Below are 12,599 nucleotides of genomic sequence, written 5' to 3'. Positions count from 1 at the left end.
GTAGCTGCACACCTTATGCATGATATGTCTTAGCTATCTTTCTGGCCTTTAGATGATTGCCAAATGTTGTTTAAGATGTTAGCATACAGTTTTAAGAACAAAATATTAGGTTTATTTGTAGGGTAAGACCACTATTGGATAACACAAAAAGCAAAGACAGAAACTAAATATTTGCATGTATTTGTGATTTCTAATTGACTGCATGGTTTTATTATTTGAAACGTTGGGAGAAAACTGCTTCTGAACAATGGAAACACAGATGAAGAGGGACAGGTAGAATAAAGGACATCTGCATAGATAAAAGTGCCAAAGATTGACTGGTGGTGTGCATGTCAGATCGTATAGCCTTCCAAAATAAAATAAGGAAAACCAGAATGTAAATGTTTTCTACAATAAACTAAGTAGCATCAAGTGACATCTACTCACTGTGGCTGAAAATAATCCAACAATATCAAGTTCAGCTTTCTTGGTGCCAAATATTTTTATTTTGTTGTACTTCCAATTGAAAATACTTATGAAATTAGCCAATGCTAGCAAGTCTTCCCACTGTTCCAATTTATGGCCTCATTACTGTCATTATTCACACTGATGAGCAGCTATGTGAACTGGCTCATTTTCTGTCACCTGAAAGACTTGTGCAACCGTTTTGCAATATTAATAAGGGCCTTGCAGTCTGACCCATAAGAGCCAGGCTGGCTTGACTTCAGTGCACATTTGCAAATGTTACTTTCATATGAATAAAGGTTGCAGTATCAAATTTATTCCTGGCAAGGGAAAAAGAGCAAAGATTGCCAGGGACATGATCCAAATAGGTAATCTTTATAGTTTAGAAATATTCCCTATTTTTACATTATTCCATGACATTTTATGATGGGCTTTATTTCTTTTTAAACAAACAAATTACCTTCTAAAATACTGAATTTGCTGCCCACGAATGGAAGTGACAAGGCACTGGAGCTCATGCCAAAGATTTCAGCCCTCTTGGGCCTGGAGGGAAATCTGTCCTGCTTCCCCATTCACAGGTAGGGTAACGAGCCAAAGACTATCCGAAGTCTTTGGAGGATCTCCCATTAACTTCCTAAGAGAATAAGTGGTGTTTTATGTTTGTGTCTTGAATAATTCTGAAATGTGCTATGTCTCCATTTGCTGTTTTTAATCATTTTCTTATTTCAAAACTAATCTATTAGCATCTCCTGATTGTAAGCAGTTTTTAAAATGGTACAATGCACAGAGGCACTTGACTGTGTGATTATTTTAAATGTACTTGCCATGTTGACAGAGGAAAAAAATAACTTTGACTGGATAATAGCATTTGTTCAAAACAATCATGAAGGGACGTGTCGGTGTTGATGTGAATCAGATGCTACCCTCAAATATAGCAGAACAGGATAATGATCTCTTCAGGAGCAATAGTGCTACTGTTGCTATATTAAGTAGGATGTCAGCTAATAATCTCCACAGGAGATGCTTTTTGCTATAGCCATATTAAACACAAGTTTTTCATTTTTGTTAAGGTTCAGAGTGCTGCATTTTGACCATCTAGTTGCATGAGAAAAAGAGAATAATCTCATATATGGCATTTGACAGTTCAGACTGTGTGTGGAACAGTGCAGCTATCTACTGTGTCATATTATAAAATGAAGAGAAAATGTAAACACTAAGTTAAATTAGTGTTAAGACTGCATAGTAAAGATGAAAAAACATGCCTGGAGCTTGCTTCTGTCAGTTATTTGCCATCTGTAATCCAAATTACAGTTCTTGGTGCATAAGAGGCCAATTCTAGCTCTGAGGCAATGGGAAAGACTCAGTCTCGTGAGTGTTCATATTGTTAATTAACATGTTTCTTAGTATTAATATTCTTAAGAGATTGTTTATAGTTATTCTGTTTCTACTTAGGACAGATAGTTGTCCATTGACTCCAAGGCAGCTTGTATAGCTTGTTCTAAATGTTCCTTTGAGGAACATTTTCTACATTGGAAATACTTCCCACTTTTGACAGTTCAGCTTCTAATGGTGCCACTTTCATTTTAATTCTGACTCAAGCATACCCCTCAGCAAGGCACTATTAGAGTTTTCCTCATGGATTGTAAGATCGTTTTTCTCCTATTGTCTCTTGCTTATGGACTCTTGAGAATGTTGTCTTATTAAATTCTATCTCAGAATCTTTCATTGGGCGGGAAGTTTGTGAAGTCATAAAATCTCTGGCTTTTGGATGGGATCTCTACATTGTGCTTCCACCTGTCTTCTGCTGTTCCATTTTGTAAACTTTGTAAAGTTCTTGATGTTCTTAAATTCTTTCTTTTTGTCTTCATTAGACCATAAGCAAAAGAAAAAACAAAACAAAACAAAAAACTGCCTTTCTCTCAAGAACTGATATTAATGAAAATCCTTTATATACATTAAGCATTTTGTGACCTATATACGTGGTATAGGAAGAATATTTACCTTGACAGGATCAGATTTCCTGTTTCACTGATGTTTTTAAATTCTGTCCTTTAGACTTGTCCCAGCCTCTGTATCTGTAGAACACTGGCAATGGAAAAAAGATAGTAGACATACTGAGGATATGTGGTATCTATATATTTAGTTACAGTCCAGGAAAAAATGTAGATGTTAGAAATGATCAAATGGGGTTGAACAGACATAATAATTACATTTTTTTATTGCTATCTACTTCCTCCCATCTTCATGATCTCCTATCATCAGTCTCACAACACGCAGTTTGAAACTGTACCTCACAGTATCTTTTCACAGTTGTGCCATTTTGTCTATGTGCATCCCAATGCAAGAGCAAGGTCTTAAACTCTCATTCACAAAGAGATTCTTCCTTTGGTTTAATCAAAAGGAAACCTACATTCCTAGGCACCACTGTAATACAAAGCAGTAGTATCAAAGAGCAAAGCGTTCGGATGTCTTGGAGAGAAAAGGCTAGTCATAAATGCTTTTCATTGCCTGAGGGCAAGTTTAGATGTGTCAGAGGAAGAGTCACATCATGCTTGAAGACAGTTCCTCATTTAGATCTTACTGTTGTTCATCTCAGTTCCTTCTGTCCTATTGCCAGCTGCAATAACAAATAACAAAGCTCCGTATCTGTCACCGTTTCTGTCATGTGGTTGTGCCAGTTGGCTTTAAGAGGTTTTTTAATGATTAGCAGCTGTGCACATGTTGATTGAGGTGTTCTAAATCTGTCTAGTAGCTTGGAGTGCTTCTGTATTGTGATTGAGCAACTTTGATGGCGACTGGTTTTCAGAAGGGGGTATGTTTTCTGAAATCTGCCTCCTTAAGATTTTTCGGGATAGATATCTAGCTACTTCTAAGTTTTAGCTTTATGAGAGAGAAAGCTTTTATTATTTACTTAATATAGTGCTGAATAGCCCAGCTGCCCTTGTAGTCCCATGGCTTTTCAGTCCTCCAGGCCTTTTATGGCGGGAAAGGTCATAAGAATTTTCAGAAAGATGAGTCTATGGATGCATGGATGCATACCTAATCTAGATTAATAAAATGGGAAGCATTAAGAAAATTATCACAAGAACAGTTACATGGAGATCTACAAATTATAATAATATAGTTTTACTTTGTACTGTACTCCAAAGTGGTGTTTGGTCACATTCCTTTCTAAGCATCCCGCCCTTGTTTGACAATGGTTAGATTATGTAAATCTGATGGGCAACCTGGCTGAAAAAAGGCAAAGCTATTCTCTGACAAACTTTGGCTTTTTAGGTATCACATGTCCTTAAAAAACCCTAAATTCTAGAAACAGTTTCTCTAAGGCTCTCAGATATTGCCCCCCATAACAGTTAAATCAACACTCGTGATTTTTTAAGAACTGCCTTTTAAATCTGTCTCAGATACCTTTTGCTTTTCAATAACCTCTGCAAGAATAGACAATTTTGGAAAAACGAGTGGCAGAAAAAGTTACACTTTTTCCAGTATCCTCAGAAAATGGGAAGAGTTAGCTTTGTAAAAGGCATAGACATGGTAGTTGGAAAAAAGAATGAAAACTGAAAAATGAAAAACAACTAGCGACCTGATAGCAATTAATCTTATACGTTATGTAAGAGAAGAAATGATAGAAATGCAATTTTGGCATTTGTTTCACTCCTTAATTGAATTTAGAAGAAAAAACATTTCCCTCTGAAATAGCACTAAGATCTGATATAGAAAAGTCCCACATTTTTAATGGGTGAAAAAAAAAAAGGATAGAAGAATGTTCACCCTGATTACTTGTGTGCTTGACATCAGAAAAAAAAAGAAGTTCAAAGATGTCAGTTTTTCTTATGTGTGATTCTGGTTTAGATTGAGACCTCTCTCTGCTGCAGTGTTACTTGATTAGCTGGTTTGTGCAAGTAGCTTAAGGATAGGGAACCAGTTCAGCGTTACGGGAACCAGGAAATAATGTTAAATCCGTCTCAGTTTTTCCTAGTCCTCTGAAGTTTTGCTAGGAAAATGTTTGCTGTTGGAGCGTTCAATTCAATTCCCACCTAAATTAGAAGGAGTTAGTTCATCATGATGATTCTTGGGATTCTCTGTCACTTAAATACCAGAGTAATTTGAGATAGAGGTAATGTTATCTAAGTTTTCTAGAGAAATTATATGACTTGAACTCCCTCAGGAATTAGTGAAACTCTTAGATGAACCAATCCAGAGAAGTTCATCCCCAGCTGTCTCACGAGTCAGCTTCTGGAGATAGAGGTCTTCTCAATGAAACAAAAAAGAAGCTTAAATTACTAGTTTAGTCAAAATACTAGAGTTTCAGGTAGATAAAGGCAGATGGTTATTCTTTCTGTTGTTCACATAAGTAATTTAAAATTTCCGCTAGCCCCACTGAAACTGCTCTCTTGAATAAGTGGTACAGGACTTAGCTCCACAGCAACAGCAGAATGCTGGTTGATTGGAATGTGTCACTTAGGCAGGAATATGAATATGTTAAGATATATGTGGACATACATGTGCTGTCATAATCAAGGTGCAACATGAATGTTTCAATTAAGTATACTTTAAAGCCAAAAAACTTTAAAAAGAGATGTGACCATTACTGAACATTTTAAAAAGCCTCTTCTGACATTTAAGAAAATATTTCTCATTATTTCTTTGAATTCCTTTAGTACATGTTACAATTATTTATTACACGACTGCAAGACTGATCAAAATCCATAAAAACCCAGACAGAAATGCAGTGCTACAAGCTTAAAATGCCAGTCCTGGTGTTCACATTTCACTGTTCTGTACTAATGATTAAAAAAGTATATCCAATAGAGTGCAGCACTGTACTTCAGTCTGTAAATTTAAAAATACTCTGTGCAAAAGTCTCTGAAACCTTTGTAACTATGCACTGTTGGACATTTCGGTGCCATACATTTCATTGCATTACACTGAGTAAAAAAATCTCATTTGAAGATAACACATACCCTGTCTTGTAAAGTATTGTAGATGTTTTCTATGAAAACATGCTGTTTATCTATTTCATAGTGTTACAAGTATAAGCATATTTAACACATCATTTTAGATCTTAATAAGTTACTGTGAAAAACATGTTGTGACATATTTGCAATATTTCGTTTTGGAAATGAACTGGTCTTATGATACCTGAGGAAAAAGCTGATATGCAGGAGAGCACTGGGGGGTATCAGGCTGTGAGGAGCCCAACAGGCAAAGAAGTGCATAGCAATAACTGGAAAAACTCAGTTACTGCCAGTGAGACATCTTAGGCATTCACCTTTACATGTGGATCCAAAATCACTTTGGAAAACTTGGGACTATTTTTTTACAAGCTTGAGTAATTGTTAAAATATTTTCTCATTCATACATTGATATTAGAGTCTCTGTGAATGAAATGAAGTAACTTGTATGTTTATCTGCTTGCAGCTTCCTTATTCTGAAAGATCTCCTTTTCAGTGTTAACTGGCTGTCCTGGAGTTGCTGGGGGTGATGGGAGGCAAGAGGGTTTTGCACTTTCCTGAACACATTTGTATACAATTGTACATATTTTCTTTTATCCTTAGTTTTTAATTAAAGCTCTCTAGTTTAGTTTTCAATCCAGAAAGTCTCTTTCCTTCATTTTCTCTTCCCTTCCCTACCTTGGGGAGGGGGAAGGGGATCAAGAGCATTGTTGTTGCTGGTTTAATTGCTGATCCTGAGTCAAATGGTGACACTGGCCTAAACTAGAAGGTAGTATTTATGCACATGTGTCAGGTTATAAAGTTTGGCATCTTAGCAGGTGTGCATGTGTGCCCATTATCTGACAGAATAGATAGCTGTGTTTTTTTCAAAACTGAATCAGACTAGTGTAATATGTGTAAGAGTATCTAGACCTAGCTCCTTAAGGACAACTTTAGCTTTTATATATAAGTAAAGTCTGTATCTCACAAAAAATGCCAAAGTAGTAACTTTAGAGACTTTATATCTCTAATCACAGGAGGACAGCACATAAAGCAGATTGCAAAGTTAGTTTGGTGAATATACTACTCCTAGTGGTTTAGAATAAAATGTAGTCCATCTATTATATCAATACTTGGTAGATTTATACCAAAAATGTCCATGGTAATTAAAACATAGCAGTTTTTTAGGTTCTGTATAAAAGCACAATCATTGTGTGAATCTGCCAAAAAGGGTATTTTATGTTGCCCATGAAGTTACTGCACAGGTACCTCACTTTAAATAGAAGACCTGATGATACTGCATATAGTTGGTGTACTGCAAATGGGTATTTTATGGGATATTGGAAGTGCTAGTCTCTTTTATGTTAAGGCATCAGAGATTATGTCAGTACGGCTTATTACTAGAGAATCTGAGCCAGGGATTTCTGATATCAGCTACTAAAAATCATTGAAGTTGCAGGACTTGTCCATAAATCCAGAAAGGCTTGTTGTAAGGCACTTGGATTGTTGAGAGCCAGATCTAAAGACCACCAAGGACATGGAGGGGTCTTAATTAGCTTTAATGTTCTTTAAAGCAGACCAACAGTTATTTGACTATGAATAAGTATCAGCTAATTTGATTTTTCATTAAGAAATTTGCAAAACTATATCAGTCAATAATTTGTACACTCTTCAAAAAGAGATAAGGAGATGATTGTAGAAAGTCTTCATACTAATTTACACAGAAATAATTTCTCTGAAAACCATTCAGAAGTTCCTGTCTAATATGGTGGTGATATGTGCTTGTTGCTTTATTGCCATCTACAGGCTCTTTGGTGGTCTGAAGAATCAGGTTTAAATTACCTTCAAATGCAGTTTCAGATGTGAGGGGACTGGAGGTGGCTGATCATCTCTGAGGGATTTTCAACCACTTCTGGAATGTCAGTCACTTAAAAACAAACAAACAGAAGCATCTGCATGTGCATGAAATCTAGCAGGTTTTCCTTGGGCAAGTTGTTGTTTGCCTGCATTGAGGCTGAACATTATCTGTGTGTCAGCTGAAGAGATGTAGAAGAACAAAAAACTGTGCAAAACGTGGCTGCTGTTTTAGTGCAGTCACAAGCAGTATTGCATTTTCATGTAAACAGGAAGGAATTCTGCATACGGCTGCTGTGTGATGGGCAGAAGCATATAGTCTTCTTGGAAAGTCTGTATTAAGCTGTTTACCAGATTCCTTCCAGTTTTATTCATCTCTTCACCTGAAAGCTAAGATAAAAATTTCATATGCCTCTTTTCTATCTGTCATTTATTCAAAATTACAAAAAATGTCCTGCCTTCTGATTTTGCCTTGTGAATCACTTGTTTTGATAGATTAAAGTTTGCTTCTTTTCTGTAGCTTTACCCATGGGTTGTTCCAATGCTATTTTCTGTGATGCCAGTTAAAGCTTGTTGTTTTTTTTCTAATACCTCTCTCTTTTTTTTTCTTTTCTATTTTTTTTTTCTTTAAACAAATGTTAGTTTGTCAAAGGTTTTCTGTTTTGACATACTCCAGTAAAATGAAATCTGGTTTCCTGCTTGTCCAGTGGACAGGTTGTAGAATCCAGGGATTGTAGGAAGAGCCTGGAAGTCCTTGGAAATAATACCTGGATACCACGTTTCCTGCTGTAGCCCCAAGCATGCAGGAACCAGCACTCAGCCCTCAGCACTGCAGAAAGGAGCCTGAGAACCTTTAAGAGGCTGGTTTGGCTGAGATCTGCAGGCTCCTTTCTGCAGAATTGAACTATGTTGCTTTTGCCATCTTTCCAAAGACCTTTGTGTCTCACCCTTGGATAGTGAGATGAGAAATCTTCAGAACTCCACAAGGAATTGGGTTGCTTGAGCTTCTTACCTAAGTGGTTTTATAGCCAGTAGCCATGACAGATCACGAGTAATCAGAAGAATAGAAATGAGGAAGTTAAGCTGAGCCAGAAGGGGCCTTGGAACTTAGAAGGTGGGGTTATTAATTCAGTATATTTAAAAACATTTTTTAGAAGTGGTTATTTCAAAGTGATTTTTCCTCTTAGGGGAGGTTTTTAAAAATTGATCTTTTTGACATTTCAAACATATGGCATTTCATGGAAGAGAAAATCCTCTTTTTAACAGCTCTACTTTTAGTGACAGAGGATTGTGTTCATCTTCTCAGTCAATGCCAGACTAGTGCTCTGCCTGAGTTAATTTGATAGAACCTGAACCTTAATCACATTATTTTCCTCCTGTGCTTTGTCACAGTATTTTACTCCCCAGGTGTTTCAACTGTGCATTTGTTATATTCTCCCTAAGCTTCACTCTAGGTAGTTCTCGACATGAACATGTCAACAGGCAGCTGCAGAGACAAGTAGGAGAAATTATGGGTTCACACGTATTTCAAGAGGAAAATCCTCCATTACCTGGAAATTTCCTCATTTTTGCAGGTACAGACTTGAAGTTCAATGTTTCAACAGTGAGCACATAACCACTGCACTTCTTTTCAGAGAAAAGCACATGACTGATTTTTGTGGAAACTCTTTATTTTTAAATTTATAAAGCACTTCAATAAACCTATTGTGATAGGCTGAGGGGCTATGGTCTTAAACTAGAGTAGGGTACATTTAGATTAGACATTAGGTAAAAGTTCTTTACAATGAGTGGTGAAGCACTGGAACAGGTTACCCAGAGAGGTGGTGGAAGCCCCATCCATGGAAACATTCAAGGTCAGGTGACCTTTAAAGGTCCCTTCCAGCCCCACACCTTCTATGATTCTGTGATTCTATGATTCTGTTCTGTCCCATAAACAAATAAGCTGGGGAAACTTGGGTTCATTTTACTTTTAGGTGAGAACATTAGTTTTTTGGCTCATATGTCACCTTCTAAAAATCTTTGATGTGTATGTATAGTTACAGGTCTAATTAAAGACCTGAGCTAGAGGAATTAACCAGGTGTTCACTCACCATTTTTCAAGGGTTTCATTGTGTGGCCACTGCTACTGGACCACACTGAGACTTCCTTGCAGCTACATAGTAAATGTACCTAGAACATACATAAAACAGTGGTATGTGAAGTGATATTTAGTCACCAAATACAGGAAGGGATCTAGTGTAGCTAAGTGATACAATGACTAATTCACAGTAACATCACCATTGTAGGGAGGCAGAATAATAAATATAACACTTTGTCAGTGAAAACCTGCAAAGACTTCCTCCTTCTGGAGCTCTGAGAAGGGTGTCTGCTTGTACTGTACAATTAACTCTGGCAAGGTCAGTCGTCCCTCAGACTGATTTCTTGTCAAAACTGGAAATAGTTCAATAGTTTATTCCGTCCAATCACTCTATCACAGTGTTGTGGCTTCTGATTGTCTTTCTCACACATCTCTTACACTGATGCCAAAGAGATGCTCCATGTATGAGTGGGGAGAAACAAACCTTTTTCACTAGTGAGGGAGACCCATAAATCCGTCTATTTCTGAAAGCTAGTTCAGCTTCTGGCCCCAGGCAGACTGTAGTCCCAGGCATTAGAGAAAGCAGTGTCAGATAAAAAACTGGCAACCTACAGAGCACATCTGAAGTCAATAAATGGACTTTAATTTTTAAACGTAAAAATGTAATATTAGTAATGGTTGGCTTCTCAGTTTCTGGAATATTATGAAAACCACAAACTCAGTTGAGACAACATAATCTGTTCTAAGGTTGTCTAAGAACCGAATGGGAATACTTCAAAACTTGCTTCCAAAACTCCATGACATTTCATAGCACATTCATATTTATGCTTTTGGGAGCAAGAAGGAACAACTCTTAAAAAAACCCCAAAACTACCCAAACCAGAAAAACCCAAAAGCCCCAGTGGCAAACAACAAAACACTCCCAAAATCCCACACATGGCCAGTTCCTCGTAGGAGGATCTTTTGAGTTCAATAAATCTTTGAAAATTTATGGAAGTTAAGAACTTGGATCAATAAGTTGCAGTCTCTGAAATGGGCTTGTATGTTTATCAGTATGTTATTATCCCCATTTTCTTTTTTTTCTTGGTAGTTCAGCTATAACTTTGTATATTAATGAAGAAGACTAGTTTTACTGTGAGTTTCATCTTTCAGAAAGATTGTTTTGCCTTTCATTCTAAAAAATGGTGTGTAAATTTTTGTCATAATAAAATGGTAGGGAAGATCATATTGGTGTTCAGAACCAAGAATGGAGCTATAAAAATTGTGGCATTCCCTTGCTTTTAACACCCCATCGCACCTCTAACCTAAACCATGTAAATACTCTGAAATCAGTAATGAGAGGTTTTGATTCAGAAAAATGAATCACGTCTAGTTGAACCACAAAAGATCTACATTGTTGGAAGGCTGGCATTATCAAAAGAAAAACAGATCATTTTTTAAAAAGTAATTTTAGTCACATCAGTCATGTTGCAGCAAGGAATGCAAATATTCATATACTACAGATTGAGACTGCTCTGAAATATTCTGACAATCTGTTATGTTTTGGGTGATGTTTCAACCCTATCACTTGAGGGTTGTTTTTTTTTTGTTTGGTTTATTTTTTTGTTTTGCCCTTTTTTTTTTTTTTATGACTACTACTCATCTCTGTCACATGCTGTACAGGATAAAAAGCCTTTCAGTTTTCTTAGCAAGGACCAGACGGGCAGGGTGCTGCTGGAACGCAGAGAATATGCCACTGTCTGTTCAAAGTACAGCTTAACGAGCCAGGCTAAATACACTGGACAATAGAACTGTGGGGGGAAAAGGGCTTCTCGTGGATCTCTGGATCAGCCGCAGCTTTAACATCTAACTAGTTTCATTTTTCATCTTTACAAGTTCCATTTCCCTGTTTTGTTGGTATAAACTGCATTTCAATGAGCAGACTCTCCTGCCTAGGGGACGGTGTGGTGCGCGTCGAGAAAGGACCTCGCGCATGATGCGAGAAATAATTTCTGTGTTTCTTTTTTCTCTCATAGTCACGACCTATTCCCTCACACCTTACTTCAGCAGTTGCAGAGAGTATCCTGGCTTCCGCCTGTGAGAGTGAAAGCAGAAATGCTGCAAAAAGGATGCGGTTGGATAGACAGCAGGTACTGTGTTGTTTGGGGGTCTGCCACATCCATATTTATAAATGCACTGGACTCATTTGCCAAGCAGAAGGGCACTGCAATCCCTTATATGTTTCTTGCTAGCAAGAATAATTAAAAGATAAAAGCTGTAGTTCTTTAAATGAATACTCAAGCATGTCTTTTTCTATATTTACATGAGCTGGGTGAGGGTGTCTAGTATATTATAGTGTCCAGCTGGATAAAGCTAAATACTTTCTTTTTAATGGTTGCAGATTTTGCGGGTGTAGTGTAGAATCTGCATACTAGAATTAAAAGGAACAGAGCATACAGTACATATCATTTACATAAATAGCAGAAATGGTGCATGTATCCATGAGTCAGTGTGTTTATTTGTGCACGTATTCTCTTTCAAGATGTGTATGCATTTGTAAATGCAACCTGAAAAAGTGAAAGTTTCTGAAAATACCTGTTTGCCTGAAACAGAAAAATTATTGTGATATTTAGCAAAATGCTATTAAGTTACTAGTGAGTTTTCAAAGCTCATCTCAAGAGTTATTTTATTTTTTCTTATGTGATTATTCACCTATTATAGTGCATGTTAGGATTTAATTATTTTTAATTTGATGGGAATTGCATGTTTTCTTTCAATTTTTTGAAATCAGACTGGTAGCTCATTCCAGGCTTTGAGTACTTATTCGCTCCACAGATAGAGTGAATGTCTAACATTCTTATTGCAAAGATTATTATGCTTTATTTCTCTTAATGATTATTACAAAGTCAAATCTTAGTAATTTCTCAATTATTCCAAAATATGCCTCTGTCATGGTAGATGAACTTTTATTATTTTGTGGAAAAGAACATTTTTTTAAAAGTGTTTTCCTTTTATACAGAGTTCCTTTACTTCTTTGAAATCTTTCCATAACTGAATAAAGTATTTCTCCTACTATCCCTAGAACATTGATAGTTTAGGATCTGAGAGTGGATGTTGCAGTTTCTTTTTGCTGTTACATTTTTTGCTAGTATTTGCATTATTGTGGTACATTTGCCTTAAGATTCACAAATCACATGGGATGTTGAAGCAGTGTAATGTTAAATATGGCTTAGTTTAGAAGCAGTGGTCCTTCAGATTGTGCAGGGTTTAAATTATCCCATTTGTTCTCTGATTTTTCAGTAACAAAAAAA

General features: G+C 36.6%; 1 protein-coding gene across 4 annotated transcripts in view; it reads left to right on the top strand.

The window, feature by feature from the left end:
• Nucleotides 1-12,599, top strand: part of NOL4 (nucleolar protein 4) — a 201,266-nt gene that overhangs the window by 156,628 nt on the left and 32,039 nt on the right. For all 4 annotated transcript variants that reach the window (XM_051611489.1, XM_051611487.1, XM_051611488.1 and 1 more), the window contains one exon: nucleotides 11,325-11,438. In XM_051611489.1, the coding sequence (XP_051467449.1) occupies nucleotides 11,325-11,438 (114 nt within the window). The remainder of the gene's footprint in view (nucleotides 1-11,324; nucleotides 11,439-12,599) is intronic.

The sequence above is a fragment of the Apus apus genome, chromosome 2 (assembly GCF_020740795.1).
Source record: "Apus apus isolate bApuApu2 chromosome 2, bApuApu2.pri.cur, whole genome shotgun sequence".
Classification (NCBI taxonomy): domain Eukaryota; kingdom Metazoa; phylum Chordata; class Aves; order Apodiformes; family Apodidae; genus Apus; species Apus apus.
The sequence above is the reverse complement of the archived record's forward strand: the minus strand, read 5'-3'. Positions and strand labels throughout refer to the sequence as shown.